This window comes from Hypanus sabinus, unplaced genomic scaffold, assembly GCF_030144855.1.
Source record: "Hypanus sabinus isolate sHypSab1 unplaced genomic scaffold, sHypSab1.hap1 scaffold_1032, whole genome shotgun sequence".
In the NCBI taxonomy this organism is placed as follows: Eukaryota; Metazoa; Chordata; class Chondrichthyes; order Myliobatiformes; family Dasyatidae; genus Hypanus; species Hypanus sabinus.
The window spans coordinates 101,951-126,915 of NW_026779085.1; the positions used below are offsets into that span (position 1 = coordinate 101,951).

Genomic DNA, 24,965 nt, shown 5'->3' on the forward strand with positions numbered 1-24,965 from the left:
GTGATCCAGGGAATAATCCTGATGAACATTGAAACTGTCGAGAGACAGTCGGCTATGAACCAAGTGCTGATAAATGGGACCAGTGTAGACAGTGAGTGGATGGTCAGAACAGGTAAGGCCGGCCAAAGGCTGTTCCCGTGCTCTGTGACCCTCCACTCCGAACACGCTGAATTAAAGATGGTGGCACCACAAGGCATTGATTTCAAAACTCCACACACCTCTGCAACGTGAAATAAACCAGACTGAATCCCTTTGTCACCACTGCGAATATCTGTTTCTGTCAAGGTAACATACAGATTGGACACGTCAGCAACACAACTGGCAATTGACGACGTTCCTTTGTCTTCATCGATTAATGTTGCTTCCTTGCAGCAAAACTAACCCTCTGACTGAGTCAGAATCAGTGATTTAAACCTGTCCCAAAATTCAGATGTTCAGACCTGGAGTCCAGCACCAGGTCTGGACAGGGTCATAGGGGAAATGCTATGGTGCTTTATTACGCCCACTGGTCGCCCTCGCAATGCTATTGTTTCTGTCAGTTCAATATTGTCCTTAGGGTTGCGTGGATTAACGAATAAGTGTGTTTTATTCTGTTTGTGTGTTTTTTGTTTTTACAAATACTTTATATATCTGGCAGTGATATTTAGGATAGAAATTCCTATAATAAATCTCACTGACAGTTGATAAAAGTATGGAAGTCTACACTCAGGGGGCCAGCTTTTATGTACCTCTGTTCCTAATGATGTGACCCTGAGTGAATGCTCAGGGTTTACTACGGCTGCACCCCGTCCACATTCTATGTTCGGTGCTCAGTGACGCTCTCTTGCTCTCCGCTGTTGGAGTGCGTGGTTATTTGAGTTCTTGCCGCTTTCCACTAATCAGTCTGCCCAATCTCACTGAGCTCTCCCATTAATGCCGCCTTTAGAACCGCTGTTCACTAGATTTCCTTTGGTTTGATTCCGGACCATTCTCAGTAAACTGAGAGATTTATACTTGAGAATCTAAGCTGCTGATCAGTTTCCGTAACACTCAGACCTCCCGGTCTGGCACCAGCGATCATTCCACGGATAACGTCACTTACCTCACATTTATGTCCTATTCAGATGTTTGGGCTGAATAACCAATGAACCTGTTGACCATATCTGCATGTGTTTGTGCTTTGAGTTGCAAGCAGATGATTAAGAGATTCGCATTAATGAGCTGGTATACTCTTGTACCTACCGAAGAGGCCATTTAGTGCATTTCCCATTTAGGCAAACCCTCACCCATCTCGAATATGAACACGGATGAGATCAGGGCCTGATTGTTGACGATTTGCATGTTTCTAATAACAGGCTGTCTCAGGCAAGGCAGTGGACAAAACACAATTCCAAGGTGGGGATAATCTGGAGAGAGAGAGACCCGTCACTGTTCCCACTAAACTGCGCGTCTGCAGAACCAAAATGCTCCCGCGAACGGAGCCTTTGTTGTAGCGCAGATGGAATTAAACACTGTCGGATAAACGTTTATGAAACCTGATTTTTTTTTGTACTGCATTTTTATCCTATACTTTATTTAGTAATTACAATCAAAAGAATGTTTGTTTTTTTCTCGTCTGTCTTCATCCTAAAATATTCATAGATGAATTTTACAAAAGAGGACACAACAACGATGTTGTGCTTTTTTCAGGCTGTGTGAAAATTCCCGGCTCAGAGCAATGGTTAATCCACGCAGCTGCAAAAATAGTAATTAGAGGGAACATTGGAGATGAAGCATGTTGCATTCTATGCATATTAATCACTATTGAATATTGTACATTATCGTGCTTTCTGTTATAGAGGAGATGTTAAAAGTCAATAGAGTGGACAAAACAGTTTCACCGGGAACCTCTCTGGTATCCAGGAAATAATAATGAATAACGCAAGAAAAATTATTAATAATTTCGCCTTGCCCGTGGGAGCGTACTGTGAGGCAATGTTGCTCAGCTGCTTAACAATATAGAACTAATTCTGAGCAGCGAACAACTAGACGGTCAATTTACTATAAATTCAAGAGCTTTTCGTTTTCGTCTCTCGAAATATGACTATTAATGCCCCGATAATCACTTTTATTACATTTTCAGAACACTGTGTGTAGTACAACCCCCATTATAGGTATGAGCAAGGATGAGATCTGGGACAAATTGCGCAATTAAGCGTTCAACATATCACGCATCATCCTGGATAATACCAGTTCTGATACTGGGTCTTCCACAGATGCAATCTGCTGTACCGAGTTTCCAGCACTTTATAAGAGGACGTAGGAATATGGCATTGGGGCGAAAAAAAATCAACCATGATTGAATGATGGAGGAGACTCGATGGACTGAATCACTTCATTCTGCTCTGAAATCTTATCATGACTGAATGATGAGTCCTTCGTATCCCGTATCAGGATTTGTGACGTGTGAGGGACAATTAATGATTTGTTCAATGAGATCTTTTTATTTGTCTTCAGCGTTTAAATATCTGTGAGATTCGCTTTTGAAAAAAATGAGCAGAAATATTTTTTTTCTCCTTTGTATTGTTAATGTGTTTCATTATCTCTCTGGTTAAAGTTAGACCTGCGGTGAGAGATTTATTGGAAGAAAAGCCGACAGCTGGAAAGAAGCCACGACTGAGAACGAGGGAACAGCGACAAGTGAACCAGCCCGAGGACTGAGAGTACCAACTGAAGAGAAAAAGAGTTTTCATTGATTCAGTCAGGAGAAAGTCTGGTGAGTCTCATTCACTCGAACACTGGTCCTGTAAATATTACATATCTTTACAAAGGAAGGTACGAAATAGGTGGAATGCCTTGGTCAGACCAAGTTGCAATCACTCCAGGTCTGGTAATGTGCTTTCAGAAGCCCAGCTCTTTACAGTCACTCACATTCTCTGAGTGTTTGCTCATTTGAAGGTGCTGCATCTTCTGAAGAAGCTTTTGGTTAGTTCTGATGTTTCCTTGTTACATTATAATCATCTTAAAATGCGTTGACAATTTCCTCCCTTGATAAGAAGTCCCACGTGTGTCGAGTTGTAGTGATTGTAGAAATGTGGAATTACCATGAACTGCAGCAACATGCCTTTGATCCCATTGGCTATTGCAATCTGCAGTGATATACCGACCCTCGAATACATCGTCGCGTAGGCCTCTGCTGAGAACAGACCATTTATAAAGCAAAATATCCCAACACTGACTTTTATTCAGTCCTAACTAGCACATGGCAAACCATAATTTCCCTTGACATACCTTGGCCTCATCAAGTACATTTCTGGTAATTACATTGTCAGAACCTGTGAAGGTGACATTAAGCAGAGGTGGAAATTCAAAGTTATGTTCCCATGGATGTTGTGCATGGGACTTCAGTAAAGCCTTTGACAAGGTGTCACATGGCAGCTTGGTCTCGATGATCAGGTCCCATGCTGTCCGGAGAGAGCAAATTGGATGTATTCTAAATTAGCTTCAAGGTAGCAAGCAAAGAGTGGTGGTTGAAAATTTCTCCTCGCCATGGAGGCGAGTAATTAGCGGTGTGCCGTGGGGCTACAAGTTGGGACCTTTGATATTCGTTATTTTGTAGCAATAATTTGGATGCGGTTGCACAAGGATTACTTGACGGGTAAGTTCGCAGAATGCACAACGTTAGTAGTTGCTGTTCACAGAGAAGATTATCGTAGCATCTCGGGGATCTAAATGGACAGGGTCTGGTAAAGAGATTGCAAACCCAATCTGATCAGCAGTGGATTCATGCTGATGTTGGGGATCATGTGGAGGAAACAACCAGAGGAAGTGGATGAGGCAGGTGCAGTTCCATAATTCAAAAAGCATTTGGGGTGTGTAGATGGAGTGAAAAGGCCAGAAGGGAGATGGCCCCATCACAGGAAATTGTGACCATCTCAGTGGGCACTGTGGTTGTCATTGTCTCATTGGGCTGAACATTCTGAATTTGCATTTTATTGCTCTGTGACTCTGTCAGTAGATGCGCCAGGTATCAGTGAACAGGTATGGTGTGGAAGTGGTTACCAACAGGGAATGTTTGGTCTCCATGCCAAATGCTACAGGGGATGGAAATACTGTCATATTTGCAAAGTAGTCGTACTCTCTGACTCACTGTCTGCTTGTTGTGAAATTTAGAACCTCACCAGCAGGTGGAGCTGTCCTGCAGAGCGACCAAAGTGTGAACAAGACGACGACAATCAACAATCGCCAGTCAGACTCAGAATGGACAAAGGTATGATTACCGGGATCTTTGAATTAAACTTTTATCGCGTTTGTACACAATAATTCAGATGAAAAAACTGACAAAGGTGTTAACAGTGCATAGAAGAGTTTCATCCAGCAGTGTCATTTATCCCACTGGTAAAGCGGCCTTGAGTAATTGATCAACCCAACAGTTCCAGCGCAGGGACCTGACACCAGTGATGGTCGAATCACTCCGCTCATCATACAAAGCTTCAGCTGAGTGAAAGGAGCAGGGACTCCTGAATCAGGTGGTCGTGAGTGAAACAGAGACAGGAATGTGACAGTGATCTTGTGATTTATGTCCATGTTCAGGGTCAGGGTCCATTTCACCTCCAGACAGGCCCTGATATGTAAGACATCCTTAACTTTCACATAAAATTCAGAAGCAGATGATAGGAGCATTTCCGGGATTTCAGAGATTCTATGATGACACAGCATTTCAGGTTTTGGAAGGAAAGCTACCAACTCCCCCGTGGTTTTTCTTTCCTGCTCCGCAAAGGAGGAGGGGTGTCACCGAAATCTGTTTTCTGTAGCGGAGCGGAGATCATTGCCGGTGCTGGGAATGGCTGAGGATCAGGAGGCAGCTCATTGTAGATACATTTGTGATCTGCTTCGGAGTTTTAACACCCCAGTGAATGTCTGGACTGTGGAGAAATGGTGAACCTGAGTTTCTAAATATTTCCCTCTTGATATGATCTTCTACCTGAATTTAAATTCCCAGGATCTTGGCTGGGAAATCCGGCATAACCAATGACCAAATGTCTGTGTCACCTGTAGACATTGTGATTGTGCTCAAATCTGAGATTCCAGCTGGAATGAAAACGATGCTCCAGCCTGGAAACGGGTCCTTCGGCCCATATAATTCATGCTGATCTAAATGTCCCATTTTCCTGCAGTTTTCCCAAACTTCCCTCGTAAACTTCTTCTCCCCTTTTTCCTGCCCACATTCTCTCAATTTTGTAATTTTGTTTGTGTTTGCGGCCTCTTCCGGATGCATGTAATTTATACCCATCAGCTACCACGTGAAAAAATGCCCCTTTGGTCCCTTTTAAATCTCTGCCCTCGAGCCTCAGACTTCCTTACCCGGGCAAAAAGACTGTGACCATCTACCCTATCTGCACCCCTGATTACTGTATGTGTGTGTGTGTGTGTGTGTGTGTGTTGTGTGTGTGTGTGTGTGTGTGTGTGTGTGTGTGTGTGTGTGTGTGTGTGTGTGTGTGTGTGTGTGTGTGTGTGTGTGTGTGTGTGTGTGTGTGTGTGTGTGTGTAAGATCACCCTTCAAGCTCCTGAGCTCCAGGGCAAGCTGTCCCAGCCCAACCATATAACACAAAAAACAACACCCTAGCCCAGTACCGTAGTGTTCATTCTTCACTTCACACTTTCCAGCTTCATCACCTCCATCCTATAGATTAGCAACTGCAACTACACACAAAGCTCTATAACCAAGACTTTACCAGTGACATGCATAGTTGTTACATGATGATCAGCAGGTGGGGGATAACATGGGAACCAGGGGAGAGGACAGCATAGATCGCAAGGGAATATACAGCCTGCGACCCAGGGGACCAGAGGACGTGTGTCTCAAGGGAATGGTCAGTCGGTGACCAAGGGGACTCCAGTCCCCTTGTCCAGTCTCCAGCTCCTCGTGTGACAAAGCAACTGGAGAATGTGTGATCCAGCAGACTGGACCATGTGTAATCCCGTTGCTGGTCTTTGTGTGACACAGACTACTGGACAGTTAGTGACCGAGGGAGATTTTAGCTTGTGGAAGATAATCACAGTGATATTTCCCAGTATCACCGGACACCGGTGCATTATGATCCCGTGGTCACCCGTGTGTTCAACTGCTGTGATTAGTATTACTGCGCTTGCCGTGCTATTTTACTGGGAGTAAATGTGTCCAGTCACCGGCTTATCGTGATGGTCACCTGACAGGATGTACGGGTCACATTAACCAGCAGAGTTCCACTCCAAATCTGGTCAGCCAGAGTCTCGGCTCCATTGCAAACTGAATCAGTTTTGCTCAGATCTAAATCATACTTGTATAACCTGCAATTCATCACTTATTTCAGGTGCGAAATGGAAACAAGCAGGGAAAAGACTGAAGAGGATTTTAACAGGCAGATCATCGAGGGAAGATGATCTGGACACGGGAAGCAAGGTACCAAAGCAGAGTCAGATTGAGAGCGGTGTCCCAATGGAATGCGGTACGGCCGCAGAGGAGGAGGAGCAAATTCAGCCCAGAGACAGTGACGTCAGAGACACAGATCCGGACCCTGGAACCGGCAAAAGTGAGGCGACTGCCTGTCAGCTCGGAAGCTCATTGAACACAGAACTGTCAAGTCCCCAAGAAGGAGCAGGTGAGTGAAATATGAGGGTGATGTGCTCACAGAATGCGGCAGGGTGGAGGGCAAAGGTGAGGTCTTGTTGGAGGGTTGGTCGGAGGAGAGGGAAAATGTGTGGGTGTGGTACATGTGGTGCACTGGGCAGCCATTACCCCACTACAGGAAATGTACTACCTGCTCTGAGGATTTCCAGGATGTGAATTGGAGGAAATGCAGCTGTCCAGATGAGGAGAGTGTTTCCGGGATGTGTATCAGGGGAAATGTATTCGCCAGGATGGAGAGAGTATCTCTGGGAAGCGAATATTACCAACAGTCCCAACATTTATGCCCATCCAAATTTAAATAGGTGAATGGGTCGGATGGGGGATGGACTGGTTTATATTAAATGTGGTTCTTCTATTACGTAATGCCTAGAACATTGTTGGTTAGGCTTTAAGGCAAGTGTTAGATTCAAGTCAAGTCAAGTCACTTTTTTATTGCCATTTCGACCATTACTGCTGATACAGTACATAGTAAAAATGAGTCGTTTTTCAGGACCATGGTGTTACATGACACATTACACAAATTAGACTGAACTACGTAAAAAACAACACAGAGGAAAAGAAACACACACACAACATCTACACTAAACTACACACCAATCTAGGACTGCATAAAGTGCACAAAACAGTGCAGACACTATATACGTGACAATAGGGCAATAAGGTGTCAGTCCAGGCGCTGGGTATTGTGGATTCTGATAGCTTGGGGGAAGAAACTGTTACGTAGTCTGGCCGGGAGAGCCCGAATGCTTCGGTGCATGTTCCCAGCTGGCAGGAGGGAGAAGAGATTGTATGAGGGGTGCATGGATCCTTTATAATGCTGCTGGCTTTACGGATGCAGCGTGTGGCGTAAGTGTCCGTGATGGCGGGAAGAGAGACCTCGATGGTCTTCTCAGCTGGCTTCACTATATGCTACAGGGTCTTGCGGTCTGAGATGGTGCAATTTCCGAACCAGGCAGTGGTGCAGCTGCTCAGGATGCTCTCAATACAACCCCTGTAGAATGTGATGAGGATGGGGGGTGGGAGATGGACTTTCCTCAGCATTCGCAGAAAGTGGAGACGCTGCTGGGCTTTCTTTTCTGTGGAGCTGGTGTTGTGGGACCAGTTGAGATTCTCAGCTAGATGTACACCAAGAAATTAGTTTTGTTCACAGTCAGAGACAGGCTGCTGGCTCTGCACCAGTCCGTTAGCTGCTGCACCTCCTCTCTGTAAGCTGACTTGTCGTTCTTGCTGTGTGTTGCAGCACAGTCGTGGGTCAGCAGAGTGAACAGCAGTGGTCTGTGCACACAGCCAGAGGGAGACTCCGTGCTCAGTGTGATGGTGTTGGAGATGGAGAATTAATCCAATTTTGTATCTGTAGGCAGGTTCAAGACATGGTTTTTTGTTGAGTTGGGTGAGAACGGTGGAGACGAGGGATATCTGAGTTCACGCCTACATTTACCTTTTTATATTCACAGAGCCAGAGTTTACAATCTCCGACCTCCTGGCAGAGGGGGAGGAATATCGACTGTACCAACTGACAAAGTTCTACAGGGACAGACTCAAACAAGCAATTGAAGAAAAGGTTGAGAGACTCGGTTTGATGTTGACAAAGGAGGGACATTTCAGTAGAGAAGAAAATGAGGTGAGTGCAGTTCGTGTATTGTCACTGATCTGCTGGTATCAGGGGGAATTGTGATCAACATTAATCTCCTGCACGTTTTAGGAGATCGACCTGGGAATGGAGACATTGAGCTCTGACTTGTCTCTCGCAGATCTGGTTTCAGTTTTTAAGGTGGGGAGCACTGGGAACTGCAGGTTTAGCATCACCTTTTCCTGTGTCACCTGTTGTATTTATCAGTGTGAAGTAAGAGCAGTGGCTGCATATCTGGACTTCCAAAAGGCATTCGGTCTGAAACTAATTTCAAATCTTGGCTGAACCGGCGGGCAGCTTCACCTCATCTCATTAATCCAGAATGAGTATTAAACTGTCAATTGGGCCAACCGGCTTCACTGCGGTACCTGAGTGAGGGAAACCAGCTAACCACAGCTTGTCTTGGCTCCGTGAGATCCCAAACAATGTGTGGCTGACTTGTCATAGTCACAGCAAAGTACAGTACAGAAACAGGCCATTTGGCCCATCTATTCCATGCCAGACTACAGAATCCACTTATTCCCACTGACCTGCACCGGGCCATGGCGCTCGATACGCTCATTACGCAAGCATCTATTCAGAATTCTTTTAACCACTTGCACTACTTGCCCTGCTAGCTAGTTTTGCACTCTCATCACCCTCTGAGTAAGCAGGTTTCACCTTTGTACCCATTGAACTTTTCACTTTTCACCTTTTACTGATAAACTCTTGTTGTAGTACCTCTTTACCTCAGTACAAAATGCCTGCTTGCATTTATCCGATCTATATCCCAATGTAATTGTGTACACTTCTATCAAATCTCCGCTCAATCTTTCATGTTCCAACGAATAAAGTCCTAATCAGTTCACTCTTATAACTTAGGTTTTCCAGTCCAGGTAACATCCTTGTAATGTTTTTTTCTGTACTCTTTCAAACTTATTTCCATCTGTCTCTCCAAAGGCCTCTCCAACGTCTTATACAACATCATATCGAACACGATATTTTCATTTACCAAGGTTAATGCGCTAAGAAACTTTCTTTCAGAGCCTAGCAACATTTGCTGCCACTTTTAATGACTTATGTTCCTGTATTCCCAGATCACTTTGTTCTACCGGTCTCTCAGTAAGATCTACCCTGATTGGTCCATCAGCCTGCATTAAGTTGCATCTTCCCCTTTTAAGCGCATTCTCCAGTTGGTCCAGACCTCACTGCAAGGTCGTGTAGTCTTCCTCTTTGTCCACTGCACCTTCCAAATGTTGGAGTCAACAGCAGATTTGCTGATGCTGTTAACCGTAATTTCATCCAGATCATTGATATAGATGACAAACAACAACAGGCACAGCACCGATCCCCGTGTCACTGCACGAGATACAGGCACCAATCAGAAATGCAACAATCTATAGTGTCTAATCCAGTTTACTACTTTATCTTGAATGCTAAGCAACTGAATCTTCTAGACCGACCTCCTATACGGGACCTTGACAAATACCGTGCTGACGTCCATGTAGACAATATCCACAAGCTTGCCTGCATCAACTTTCTTGTTAACTTCCACGAAAAACTCTGAGATTGATTGGATGTGAAAGATCACGCACAAAGCTGATATCGTACGACCACAAGCATCAATAGTTTGATCTAAAAGTGCAGAAGAAAGCACAAAACATAAATCTGCTGACTGGCTGATATCTCATGATCCCAAAAAATCAACAGGTTGTCCTGAAAGGGAAGGGGCAAACAAAAAATAAATCTGCTAACTTGCTGAATATCTGACTAATGAGAGACAGGGACACATCATTTCAGCTCCTTGGAGCTCACAAACAGTGATTGTCTTGTCCTAGATCTGACCTATTCAGCCATGAGTGGTATTAGAAAATCAAGTGTGTTGCACCCGTGAGGAACTCTGTTCCCGTTGGGATTCATTGGCGCTGTTTGTAATGAATCACACAGGCATTATCCAAAGGCAAGATGGGTAATCTGTAAATATGATGCCGATCTATAAATTCGTCATCTGGAGACGTCTGCTTTACTGGTTAAATTTCTTTCACAACGGTAACTCCTCAGACCTGGTAGTAGTGAAACTGAGGGATTATTTTACAGTGCAGTGGACCATCAGGGAATTATGCAGATTTGTTACATAATTGTTGTCCATTAATCGTGTTATGGAAAACCTTTCCAATTCCCTACTGGTAACTGTTCTAGGAGATCATTCATTCAAATCCGGGACAGAGAACATAGAACATAGAACAGTACAGCACGGTACAGGCCCTTCGGCCCACAACGTTGTGCTTACCCTTAAACGCTGCCTCTCTTATTTCTCAGAGCAATGTCCTAAGCCCATCCATATTCAGTTACCTTAATTCCAGCATAGGTGTATGTTGCTTGAAGACTATTCAAAGTTTAATTCATAATTTTCCAGTTAATCAGGAAGCCCATGCCTGCGTTCAGGAAGTCATTACCATTTTACAGTATGAGTGCCAGGCAGTAACCATCTCCATTATAAGATAGCCGCACTGACATTTCTTAATCTTATTTTGTCTTTACACATCATGAGACCATAAGAGCACAATTGTCCATTAGGCCCATCGATTCTGCTCCGCCATTACATCATGGGGATTTACTATCCCCCTCAACCCCATTCTCCTGCCTTCGCCCAGTGAACTTTTCTGATCACTAGTCAAGAAGATATCAACCTCTGTTTTAAATATACTCAATGACCTATTCTCCGCAGCTGTCACTGCCAATGAATTCTACAGATTCACTACTCCTCAGCTAAATAATCTCCTCATCTCTGCTCTAAATAGACGTCCCTCTAATCTGAGGCTGTTCCGTCCGGTTCTAGACTCCCCCACTTAGAAGCATCATCTCCACGTCCTCTCAATGCCTTTTGATATTCCACAGGTTGCAATTAGATTCCCCCTCATCCTCCCACACTCCAGCCACTACAGGTGCATCCAGGATCCATTCCCATCAAAATCTAGTTTAATATCACTGGTTCTGTTCGGTTAGATTCCTCTCTGGATTTTTCACAACGCCATCACATATTTTCTCTGATCAGGGGATCAAAATATGCGAGTGTGGTCTGGCCAGTGCTTGTGCTTATATTCTGATCCTCTCGAAGTGAATGCCGGCATTGTATTTGTCTTTCCGAACACCGACACAAACTGCACGGAATCCTGCACCAGGTCTCCAGAGACCCTTTACAACTCCGATTTCTGAATTTTCTCCCAGATTCAAAAGTAGTCTACTTCTTCATTATTTCTGCTAAAGTATATGGCCACTGTTGTCGACCCAGCATGCTGTTCTCTGAAAAAATTCCAACAGTTCGGTCAGGCAAGATTCCCTTCCATGGATGTTGGCCTTTTTCTTATCATGTGCGTCTGAATACCCCGAAACCTTATCCTCGATTATCGGCTGCTGACTTCTTCCCAAACGCTGATCAGACTAACTGGCCTATAGTTTAAAAATGATCAGTCCTCCGGAACCATTCCAAAATCTAGTGATTCTTGAGCGATCATTACTAATGTCTCCACAATCTCTTCAGCCTCCTCTTTCAGAAGCAATCGGGTGAGTTCATCTGGACTCATCTATCTTCAGAACTTTCAGCTTTCCGATCGACTTCTCCGCAATAATTGCAAATAAACTCACTTCTGCCACCGGACATTCTCAAATATCTGGCACGTTCTAGTGTTTTTACAATGAGGACTGACGCAAAATGCTGACCAATATCTTCCAGCATTTCCTTGTCCCCTGACAGGACCGCTACACTGTCATTTTCCAGTGGTCCAATATCCACTCTCCTCTCTTTCAATCTTCATATATCAGACGGACGTTTTGGTAAGCTATTTTACATTATTCTCTCGCCTGCCTTCCTATTTCATATTTTCTCTATTTACGGTTTTTGAATTACCTTCTGTTGATTTGTAAAAACATCCCAGTCCTCCAGCTTTCTGCTATATTTTGTAATACTCTGTGCCCTCACCTTTGCTTTTGTGCTGCTTTGACTACCTCGTCAGCCACGGTTGATCATCCTCCCTTTAGAATAATTCTTCATCATTGTGATTGTTTGTCCTCCGAGAAACTTCAGCCATTCCTGCTCTGCCATTGTCCCTGTTAGTGTCATTTTCGAATTTATTAATGCCCAGCTCCGCTCTCATGCCGAGGTAATTCATTTATTCTACTGTAGCACTGATACCTCTAACTTTACCTTCTCCCTTTCAACCTGCTGGCTGAGTTTTTCTATTTTATGATCACTGCCTCTTAAGGGTTTATTCAGCTGAAGCTTCCTAATCAAATCTGGTTCAATACACAACACAGAATCCAGATCTGCCTTTCCTGTAGTGGGCTCAACCATAAGCTTCTCTCAGAAGCCATCTCATAGGCATTCTATCCATTCCTTCACTTGGGATTCAGTACCGACCTGATTTTCCAAAGCTACCTGGATATTGAAACTCCCCGTGACAATTTTAGCATTGACCTTTTTCCATGCCACTCCTCTCCCCCGTTGTAATTTGTAGCCCACATCCTGGCTACTGTTAACATGCCTGTATATAATTTCCTTCAGGGTCACTTTACCCACGCAGTTTCTTAACATCCAAATCATCTAATCCGACCTCACCTCTTTCTCAGGACTTCTCATTTTTAATGACAGCAGTTTCGACCCAACACTTTCACCTACCTGCGTATCCTTTCGTTTCAATATTTATCCTTGGATTTAACCATCCAACTATAAACTTTAGTCAGCCATGATTCAGTGATGCCCGCCATCCATTTGATTTTGCTCTCTCTCTCTCTCCCCACTCTTCCGTTCTTGTTGTCACATCTTGTTGATGTAATGCTGCACATTGACAGATCAAGGAAATTAATCACATCGCATCTACTGCAGAGTGTCAGTAAATCCTTATTCTTACACACTATTGATTTAGAATTTCCTTCAGTTACTGTTTCTCTGTTAATGACTGAACCCAGAGAGGATGAGGCAGCAGCCCAGTGACTGCATCTGTTCTGAAGCTACTGGTGCCATGAACAGATACTTTCCTGCACATTCTCCATGTCTGTCTGTCTGCTCCACAATAAATTCATTGTTTCCTTTTCTAGAAAGTCACTGAGCTGACAGAGAAGGGAAACCGGGCAGAGAGTTCCAGACTCTTCTTCAGTCTGGTGAATGGCAAAGGCTCCCGGGCCCGGAGGGCGATGTGGGAATCCTTTCTGATGTGGAGGACTGAGTTACCGAAGTTGGACAGAATACTGAGGGAAATACAGGAACTCGGTATGTTAAAACCACGCTCCGAACACAAAGGCACATTGAGATAAACATTTTAGTTATTTTAATTATTTTAGCTCTGTTTCCATGGATTTTCTTTTCATATTTAAACAGGTCCTGATCCACAAGAATACTTCAACATCGGCCAAGGTTTATCTGAATTACCCACTCAGCTGATAGGTGAGTGATCAAATGCACAGTTCAAACCACAGCTCAAGTGTTAGTCTGTGTCTTGGCAAAGCCTGGGAATCAAAGTTCGCCATTAATCATTCGCTGATCTCTGGATTTTAGTAACAGTTCAACGAGTGTCTCTTTGCAGCCTGAATATTCTACAATATACTTTTCTATTAATCCAGCTGTTGGTTCTGCTGAAGCCTTCACTCCAGGTCCTTACACTCTGGGAATCCCCGCACACCCCAGGCAGGCTCCTGATACACTGTATGACCCAGTCCAGGTGACTTTTCTATCTTCAGACCTTTCATCTTCCAAGCCCCTTTTCCTTTGTAATAGCACTACACGCAATTCTGTTCGCTGATGTTCTTTACCTTTTGGAATTCTGCCAGTGACTTGCACAGAGTTTGTCTGGCATTTGCTTTTCACCCGTTACTGCAACTACAACAGCAGTTTCTAGTGGTCCGATATCGACCCTCTCCCTTTTTTCACTCTTTATATATCCGGGAAAGAAAAAAAATACTTTGGTATCCTTTCTTATATTATTGACCATTTCCTTGCATTTCCTGCACATTCATGTATAACTAGAAGCATCTATAACATAGTTGCCTCCGACATGACCCCAGTCACTAGACTCTAGACACTAGAATACTACAGCACAGTACAGGCTCTTCTGCCCTGGATGTTGTGCCGACCCATGTATTCCTTTAAAAAGAGTACTAAACCCATACTACCCCGTGACCCTCTATTTTTCTTTTATCCATGAGTCTGTCCAAGAGGTTCTTAAATACCCTTAATGTTTTAGCCTCCACCACCATCCCTGGCACGTTGTTCCAGGCACCCGCAACCCTCTGTAAAAATCTTACCCATGATGTCTCCCCTAAACTTCCCTCCCTTAACTTTGTACATATGCCCTCTAGTGTTTGCTGTTGGTGCCCTGGGAAACAGGTTCCAGCAATCCACCCCATCTATGCCTCTCATAATTTTTTAGACCTCTATCAAGTGCCCTCTCATCCTTCTACGCTCCAAAGAGAAAAGTCCCAGCTCTGCTAACCTTGCTTCACATGACTTGTTCTCCAAACCAGGCAACATCCTGGTAAATCTCCTCTGCACCCTCTCCACAGCTTCCACATCCTTCCTATAATGAGGTGACTGGAACTGAACACAATACTCTAAGTGCGGTCTCACCAGAGATTTGTAGATTTGCAACTTGGCCTCTCTACTCTTGAACTCAATCCCCTTATTAATGAAGCCTAGCATCCCACAGGAGTTCTTAACTATCCTATCAACCCGTGCAGCGACCTTAAGGGACGTATGGATTTGAACCCCAATGTCCCTCTGTTCATTCACACTCTTAAGTAACCAACGATTAAACTTGTACTCATCATTCTGGTTTGTCCTTCCAAAATGCATCACCTCACACTTATCCGGATTGAACCCCATCTGCCACCTTTCTGCCCAAATCTGCACCCTGTCTATATCCTCTTGTAACCTTCGACAACCTGCAGCTCCATCCACAACTCCTCCAATCTTCATGTCATCCACAAATTCACTCACCCATTCTTCCACCTCTACATCCAGGTCATTTATAAAAAATCACAAATAGCAGGGGTCCCAGGACAGATCCCTGCAGCACTCCACTAGTCACCGACCTCCAGGCAGAATACGTTCTTCCACTACTAAACTCTGCTTTCTTCCAATTATTTATTATTTATCCAAACAGCCAAGGTTCCACTTATCCAGTGCCTCATGATTTTCTGGATGAGTCTCTCGTAAGGGACCTTGTTAAATGCCTTGCTAAAATCCATCTAGAGCACATATTACACCGTACCTTCATCAATTGCTATTTGTTACCTCGTCAAAAAACTCAATTAGCCTCATGAGGCACGATGTTCCCTTCACAAAGCCCTGTTGACCCAGACAGTAAATTCCAGGCGTCCACAACTCTGTTAAAAAACTACCCACAATTGCTGTAAATTTACCCCATCTCACCTTAACCAAATGCCCTCTGGTATTAGACACCAGTCATATGAAAACAAAAACAACAAGCAAAATACAGGCTATCGACCCAGACTTATATCTCTCAAACTTGTACACCTCAGTCAGATCTCTATTCTAACTCCAGAATAAACAAACCAAGTTTATCAAAACTCTACTTGTAGCACATGCCACCGAATCCAGGCAACATCCTGATGAACCCATTCTGCACCCTCTCCAATCCTTCCAAGAGCTGGACAATCAGAAGAGAACACAATACTCCAGATGCTCCCTAAAACCATAAGACCTAGTAGCAGAATTATGACATTCGGCTCAGTGAATTTGCTCTTCAATTCCTCTCCACCCCATTATCCCAGTAAACGTGGACACTCTTCCTAATCAGGAACATATCGACCTGCATTTTGAATATATCCAATGAAGTGTCTTCCTCAGCCGTCTATGACAATAATTTCACAGATTCACCACCCGCCAGCCAAGACATTTCTCCCAGTTTGTCCCCGGCAGCCAGGACAATTCCCTACAGTTCTCAAGCATGTTAATATTCTGTATGAGCCTCCCTTGTGGGACTTCGTCAAACACTCTCACAATATACAAGTAGACAATATCCATGTGTAACTACATGCATCACCTTTGTCACCTCCTGGAGGAAGTCAATCAAGCTGGCAAGACACAAACCCGACTCAAAGCCTTTCTACTTAACCCCAAACCACCTCATACATCCTCTCTGTCATACTCCCATGGGGGAGAACATATAAAAGGCTGAAGGTATGTACCACCAGCCTCAACGACAGCTTTATTCTGCATTTATAAGACTACTAAATGGTCACCTACTATGATATTATTGGCTCTTAATAATAATAAGACAATTTTATATCTAAAATTATAGCATCTTACATCTTGTAACTAATAACAACTCAGATAACAACTTAGATAACCACAATATACTCACAGGAGAGCAGACAGAATACAGTAATTCTAATCAGATTATGTAATTCTATTTCAAACCCTGTGGAAAGCAGAAAACTTTCACTGTTATATTGTCAATCAGAAAAAAAATCACATCTGATTCTGTTCCTCGTGTCTTTAAGAGAAGTTCCAAATATATATACAATTCATACAATGCTTGTGAAATTTCTAGAAATGATGAAGCATTCGCTTAAAATAATCGTCCTGGTAACAACCAGAGAGGAACAACGACCACTATCAAAATAAATGGAGGGATTTTCCAGAGCGACTCACTGAGCCCACTATGGTTTTGTCTAGCTTTAAGCCCACTCATAATTTACTGAAACAGATAAAAATCAGGTATCTAATCAGAAAAAAAATACGAATTATACCTTGACACGTCTATACATTGATGATTTGAAATTATTTGCTCGCATCAGTAAAGCTGAAATAAACAATTCAAATAATGGAACTAATTTCCATATATACAAGCATGAACTTTAGACTAGAAAAGTACAGAACATGATTAAACATAAAGAAAGGTACAATAGAACCGGTAGAATATCAAACAGAGCATCAGGATGCAATGCAACAGAATATGAAACGGATATTTAGGATATCAATAAGCAAAGAAGATAGATCATCTTGTGATAAAGGAAAACCTTCCAACAAAATTTACTTCAAGGCTGAAGAAAATCTGCATTTACTGCTAGGCTGAACAAACTTTGAATTTACATCAAGGATCAAGAAAATCTGCAAAACAGAGCTGAACAGTAAAAATATAATGAAGGTAGTAAACACTCACTGTGCCCATTTTGATGTGTAATTTTGGTAAAATCTCCTGGTCTGAAACAGATCTGGAAAATATGCAAAAAAATAAGAACTTAAATAACAATTTCTGGAAAATACCATGTGCACTAGAGCGCACTTGGATTGATATGAACGAGGACAGTATGAGGATGATGAATAACAGATCTAAAAAAAAATGTGACAACAGCCAGATAAAAAATTTCAGGATCAGGGTTAATATCATGGACACGTCGTGAAAATTGTTTTTCTGCTCCAGCAGCACGATTACGATAAAGTGCGGGCAGTGAGTCTGTATTTATGTATACAATTGTGGAAATAGAATTGTATCAGCGTGAATTAATCAGTCTGATGGCCTGGTGGAAGAAGCTGTTCCGGAGCCTGTTGGTCCTGGCTTTTCCGCTGCGGTACCATTTCCCGGATGGCAGCAGCTGGAACAGTTTGTGCTTGGTGAGACTTGTGTCCAGATTGATCCTTCGGGCACTTTTTACCCCGTCACTGAAATTACCTGAATAGTAGGAAGTTCACACCTACAGGTGCACTGGGCTGTCCGCAACACTCTCTGTAGAGTCCTACGATTGAGAGAAGTACAGTTCCTATGCAAGGCAGTGATGCAGCCAGTCAGGATGCACAAATTGTGCTCATATAGAAAATCGTTAGCATTTAGGAGCCCATCCCAAACGTCCTCAACCATCTCAACCATCTGTTTTTCTGTTTTCCTTTTTTTTTGTTCAGACTAGAGAATATGCCAGGCAGGATGTTGGAATGCTCCTCTTGCAGGATGTGGGAAGTCAGGGAGATCTCCGGTGTCCCTGACAACGATACCTGCAAGAAGCGCATCCAGCTGCAGCTCCTAACAGACCGCGTTAGGGAACTGGAGCAGGATTTGGATGACCTCCGGATCATTCGGGAGACTGAGCAGGTTATAGATAGTAGCTTCCAGGAGGTAGTTACACCTAAGGAACAGGGCACAGGTAATTGTGTTACCGTCAGGCGAGTGAAGGAGAAAGGGCAGTTAATGCAGAGATCTTCTGTGGCCATTCCCCTCCAAAATAGGTATACCAATTTGGATACTGTTGGGGGGGCGGGGGGAGGATGGCTTACCTAGGACAAGCTGCGGCAGCCAGATCTCTGGCTCTGAGTCTGGTTCTGCAGTGCAGAACGGAGGGAGGAGGAAGAGGAGAGCGGTAGTGATAGGGGACTCCATAGTCAGGGGTACAGACAGGAGATACTGTGGTTGTGACAGAGACTCCCGGATGGTATGTTGCCTCCCGGGTGCCATGGTCAGGGATGTCTCTGATCGTCTGCACAGCATTCTGAGGTGGGAGGGTGATCAGCCAGATCGATACCAATGACGTAGGTAGAAAGATTCAAGATGTCCTGAAGCGTGAGTACAGAGAGCTTGAAAAACAGGACATAGAGGGTAGTGATCTCCGGATTGCTGCCTGTGCCACGTGCCAGTGAGGGTAAGAGTGCGATGCTCTGGCAGATGAACACGTGGCTGAGAAACTGGTGTCGGGGGCAGGGTTTCAGATTTCTAGATCATCGGGACCTCTTCAGGGACAGGTGGGACCTGTATAAGAGAGACGGGTTACACCTAAACTACAAGGGACCAATATACTTGCAGGAAGGTTTGCTAGTTTTATTGGGGAGGGTTTAAACTAGATGGGAACCAGAGTGCCAGAGTAGGTAGTGGAACGGGGGTAAAAATAAATGATGCTGGTAGTTCATGCAAAGTCACAAATAGCAAGGTTGTGTGTGCCGGTAATAATCTTCTGAGGTGTGTATATTTCAAAGCGTGGAGTGTTGTGGGAAAGGCAGACGAGCTGAGGGCCTGGATTGACACATGGAGTTATGACATCATAGCCATTACTGAAACTTGGCTACAGGAGGGGCAGGACTGGCAGCTCAATGTTCCAGGGTTCCAATGTTTCAGACGTGATAGAGACAGAGGGATGAAGGGTGGGTGGTGGCTTTGCTAGTCAGGGAATATATTAAAGCAGTGTTTCGGCAGGACAGATTAGATGGCTTGTGTACTGAGGCCATATGGGTGAAGCTGAGAAACAGGATGGTACGACCACATTAATAGGGTTGTATTATGGACTACCCAATAGTCAGGGAGAATTGGAGGAGCAAATCTGCAAAGAGATAACAGACATCTGCAGGAGACAGAAATATGTGATTGTAGAGGATTTTAATTTTCCACACATTGATTGGGACACCCATACTGTTAAACGTCTTGAGGGGTTAGAGTTTGTAAAATGTGTTCAGAAAAGTTTTCTAAATCAATATATAAATGTACCAGTTAGGGAGGATGCAATATTAGATCTTCTATTTTGAAATGAGTTAGGGCAGGTGACGGAAGTCTGTGTTGGGGAACACTTTGGTTCCAGTGATCATAACGTCATTAGTTTCAACTTGATCATGGATAAAGTCAGATCTGGTCCTCGGGTTGACGTTCTAAACCTGAAAAGGGCCAAATTTGAAGAAATGAGAAGGGATCTAAAAATCGTAGATTGGGACAGGTTGTTCTCTGGCAAGGATGTGATTGGTAAGTGGGAGACCTTCAAAGGAGAAATTTTGAGAGTGCAGAGTTTGTATGTTCCTGTCAGGGTTAAAGGCAAAATGAATAAGAATAAGGAGCCTTGGCTATCAAAGGATATTGGAACTCTGATAAAGAAGAAGAGAGAGATGTATAACATGTATAGGCAACAGGGAGGAAATAAGATGCTTGAGGAGTATAAAAAGAGTAAGAAAATACTTAAGAAAGAAATCAGGAGGGCTAAAAGAGGACATGAGCTTGCTCAGGGTAAAAGATAATTTTAATAACTTCTACAGGTATGTTAAGAGCAAAAGGATAATAAGGGATAAAATTGATCCTCTTGAAGATCAAAGTGGTCGGCTATGTATGGAACCAAAAGAAATGGGAGAGATATTAAATAGGTATTTTGCATCTGTATTTACTAAGGAAACTAGAAAGGAGTCTATGGAAACAAGGCAAACAAGTCGGGAGATCATGGAACTTATACAGGTTAAAGAGGAGGAGGTGCTTGCTGTCTTCAGGCAAATCAGAGTAGATAAATCCCCAGGAGCTGATAGGGTATTCCATCGGACCTTGAAGGAGACTAATGTTGAAATTGCAGGGGCCCTGGCAAAGATATTTAAAATGTCGATATCCACGGATCGGGTGCCAGAGGATTGGAGGATAGCTCAAGTAGTTCTGTTGTTTAAAAAAGGCTCAAAAAGTAAGCCGTGAAATAATAGGCCAGTAAGTTTGACATCCATAGTAGGTAAATTATTGGACTAAGAGATAGGATCTCCAGGTATTTGGATAGACAGGGACTTATTAAAAAAAATGTCTGTATGGCTTTGTGCGTGATGGATCATGTTTAACCAATCTATTAGAATTTATCGAGGAAGTTACCAGGAAAGTGGATGAAAGGAAAGCAGTGGATGTTGTATACATGGACTTCAGTAAGGCCTTTGGCAAGGTCCTGCATGGGAGGTTAGTTAGGAAGATTCAGTCGCTAGGTATACATGGAGAGGTAGTAGATTGGATTAGACATTGGCTCAATGGAAGAAGCCAGAGAGTGGTAGTGGAGGATTGCTACTCTGAGTGGAGGCCTGTGACTAGTGATGTGTCACGGGGATCAGTGCTGGATCCATTGTTATTTGTCATCTATCTCAATGATCCGGATGAGAATCTGGCAAATTGGATCAGCAAATTCACTGATGATACAAAGATTGGAAGTGTAGTGGACAGTGAGGAAAGTTTTCAAAGCTTGCAGAGGGATTTGGACCAGTTGGAGGAATGGGCTGAAAAACGGCAGATGGAGTTTAATGCGGACAAGTGTGAGGTATTGCACTTCGGAAGGTATTGCACTTCGGAAGTTAGAACATACAAGGTAAATGGTAGGACTCTGATGAGGGCAGTAGAACAGAGGGATCTGGGAGTATAGATACATAAATCCCTAAAAGTGGCGTCATTAGTAGATAGGGTCGTAATGAGAGCTTTTGGTAAATTGGCCTTTATAAATCAAAGTACTGAGTATAAGAGTTGGACTGTAATGGTGAGGTTGTATAAGACATTGGTGAGACCGAATTTGGAGTATTGTATGCAGTTTTGGTCACCTAATTACAGGAATGATATTAATAAGGTTGAAAGAGTGCAGAGAAGGTTTACAAAGATGTTGCCAGGACTTGAGAAACTGAGTTACAGGGAAAGTTTGAATAGGTTAGTACTTTATTCCCTGGCATGTAGAAGAATGAGAGGTGATTTGAGAGAGGTGTATAAAACTATGATGGGTATAGATAGAGGGAATACGAGCAGGCTTTTAACACTGAGGCTAGGGGAGAAAAAAACCCAGAGGTCATGGGTTAAGGGTGAAGGGGGAAAAGTTTAAAGGGAACGTTGGGGAAGGTGCTTCTTCACACCGAGATTGGTGGGAGTGTGGAACGAGCTGCCAGATGAAGTTGTGTATGCGGTCTCACTTTTGACATTTAAGAAAAACCTGGACAGGTATATGAATGAGAGGTGTATTGAGGGATATGGGCCAGGTGCAGGTCAGTAGGACTAAGCAGAAAAATGGTTCAGCACAGCCAAGAAGGGCCGAAAGGCCTGTTTCTGTGCTGTAATGTTCTATGGTTCTATGGTTCTATCTGAGGTGAAAGAGGTGCTGTTGTGCCTTTTTTCACAACACAATTGATGTGTACAGACCACATGAGGTCCTCAGTGATGTGAACGCCGAGGAACTTGAAGCTGTTCACTCTCTCAAACCCAGATCCATTGATGTCAATAGGGGTTGGCCCGTCTCCATTCCTCTTGTCTTTGCAACATTGCATCCAGCTCCTTTGTTTTTGCGACATTGAGAGAGAAGTTGTTTTCTTGTCACCACTGTGTCAGGGTGATGACTTCTGTGTAGGCTGCCTCGTTATTATTTGAGATTTGGCCAATAAATATAGTATCCTCAGCAAATTTAAATAGCAGATTGGAGCTGTGGGTAGCGACACAGTCATGCGCATACAGAGAGTAAAGGAGGGAGCTTAGGACACAGCCCTGAGGGGCTCCTGTGTTGAGGGTCAGAGGGGCAGAGGTGAGGGAGCCCACTCTTACCACTTGCCGGTGATCTGACAGGAAGTCCAGGACCCAGCTGCACACGGCAGGGTGAAGGCCGAGGTCTCTGAGCTTCTTGTCAAGCCTGGAGGGAATGATGGTATTGAATGCTGAACTGTAGTCTAATAACATCATTCTCACACAAGCATCCCTCTTCTCCAGAAGTTTAAGGAAGTGTGCAGAGCAGTGGCTGTTGTGTCATCTATTGATCGGTTGTGTCGGTAGGTGAATTGTAGGGGGTTCAGTGTGGGTGGTAACAAGCTGCAGATGCAGTCCTTGACCAGTCTCTCAAAGCATTTGCTTATTATTGAGGTGAGTGCGACAGGACGCCAGACGTTCAGACATGTTGCCTTAGTCGTTTTAGGTACAGGAACAATGGTGGATGATTTGAAGCAGGAGGGAACTCTACACTAGGAGAGGGTGAGATTATAAATATCTGTAAATACACCTGCCGGTTGTGCCGCGCGCAACCTGAGTACCCGCCCTGGGACCCCGTCCGGTCCCGCAGGCTTGCGACTGTCCACTCGTTGGAAACACCTGCGAACCTCAGCCTCAGAGATGACCAATGTGCAGGTCGCTTTGTCGGCTCTCCCCGGGGTCTCAGTGTTGGCGATATCGAACCGAGCGTAAAGAGACTTAGATCCTCTGGGAGACAGGCAGCGATGTTGGCAGCACCACTGCACTTAGCTCTGAAGTCTGCATTGGGGTGCAGAGCTTGCCATAAGCTGTGTGTGTTGTTGGTGGAGAGCTGTGCCTGAATACGATCTCTGTATTGTCGTTTCGCTGCCTGGATGACTTTGCACAGATCGGAGCTGAATTTCTTGAGCTCCTGCTGATCACCGGCAATGTAAGCAGTCGGTCACACGGCAAGTGCTGTTCACACGGAACTGTTGGTACAAATTTTGTGGTTTGGGCAGTCCTGACCGATTTCTGAAGGAAATCATCTCCCCTCTGTGACAATAACACAGAAATGGGGGATGTTGTTATTACACAGCTGTGATAATAACAGCCGGGAACTCCCTTGGCAGCCGGAAAGGTTTACACAGCAGCACCAGGTACTCCAGATCCGGGGAAAAAAAGGGTTTGAGGGCATGGACATTCCGGGGTTCCACCAAGCATTAATGATCATGAAACATACCCTAAATCCTGTTCTCTTCCCAAATAGGGTGTGTGTGTGTGTGTGTGTGTGTGTGTGTGTGTGTGTGTGTGTGTGTGTGTGTGTCTGTGTGTGTGTGTGTGTGTGTGTGTGTGTGTGTGTGTGTGTGTGTGTGTGTGTGTGTATGTGTGTGAGTGTGTGTGTGTGGTGTGTGTGTCTGTGTGTGTGTGTGTGTGTGTGAGTGTGTGTGTGTGTCTGTGTGTGTGTGTGTGTCTGTGTGTGTGTGTGTGTGTGTGTCTGTGTGTGTTTGTGTGTGTGTGTGTGTGTGTCTGTGTGTGTGTGTGTCTGTGTGTGTGTGTGTGTGTGTGAGTGTCTGTGTGTGTGTGTGTGTGGTGTGTGGTGTGTGTGTGTGTGTGGTGTGTGGTGTGTGTGTGTGTGTGTGTGTGGTGTGTGTGTGTGTGTGTGTGTGTGTGTGTGTGTGTCTCTGTGAGTGGGGGTTGGTGGTACTGGATGACGATACGATTGTTGGTGACGGTAGGGGCCAATTCCGAATCTGTGGACTCGGGAGCAGTTGGGACAGAGGGACAGCTGGGATGCAGGCGCTTGGGTTGTTGGAATCTTCTTGTATCCCCTCTTCTTTTCAGCAGTAGCTCTTCTGGGTTCCTCAAAATTCTTGGCTTTTCCGTGGATCAGCGGCTGCCACTCGTTGACCTCCATATTTGCCTGAGAGAGCCTCTGCTTAATTTGGCCCTTGTACCTCGTGCGCGGGGCACCACGATCTCTCTTGCCATGAGAGAGTTCTCCGTAGTGTACTGCTTTCGGTAACCTGGAGTTGTCCATGCGAGACATGTGGCCTGTCAGACGGTGGATCTGGCTGAGCAGCGAAGTGGCTTCAGGGCCTGGAAGTTGAACACATATAGCTGTGCATGTCTGTGTGATTATATGAAATATTAAACTAAATAAGTAGTGCAGAAATAGAAATTTAAAAAGAGATTAGTGAGGCAGTATCGATGGGTTCAATGTCCATTCGGAAGCTGCATGGTAGAGGAGAAGTTGCTCCTGAATCGTTGAGTGTGCACCTTACTCCGTTCCTCGTGAACCAGACGGTGATGCAGACAGTTACAATGCTCTGCAAGTTACACCTGTAGAGATATTCAAGTGATGTTGAAAACTCCTGATGAAATATTGCCACTGTTGTGCCTTCTCTGTAGCTGCATCGATATATTGGGTCCAGGTTAGATACTCGGAGATATTGACAGCCAGGAATTTGGAATTGCTCACTCTTTCCACATCAGATCCCTCTGTGAGGACTGGTGTGTCGTGTTCCCTCATCTTGCC

At 44.2% G+C, this 24,965-nt stretch overlaps 1 protein-coding gene across 1 annotated transcript in view; it reads left to right on the forward strand.

The window, feature by feature from the left end:
• The first annotated feature begins 2,586 nt into the window (after positions 1-2,586).
• Positions 2,587-24,965, forward strand: part of LOC132386144 (NACHT, LRR and PYD domains-containing protein 3-like) — a 28,041-nt gene continuing 5,662 nt past the window's right edge. The window contains exons 1-6 of the mRNA XM_059958441.1: positions 2,587-2,734; positions 4,132-4,228; positions 6,312-6,599; positions 8,083-8,249; positions 13,332-13,503; positions 13,612-13,677. Coding sequence (XP_059814424.1) covers positions 4,219-4,228; positions 6,312-6,599; positions 8,083-8,249; positions 13,332-13,503; positions 13,612-13,677 — 703 coding nt within the window. The 5' untranslated portion in view covers positions 2,587-2,734; positions 4,132-4,218. The remainder of the gene's footprint in view (positions 2,735-4,131; positions 4,229-6,311; positions 6,600-8,082; positions 8,250-13,331; positions 13,504-13,611; positions 13,678-24,965) is intronic.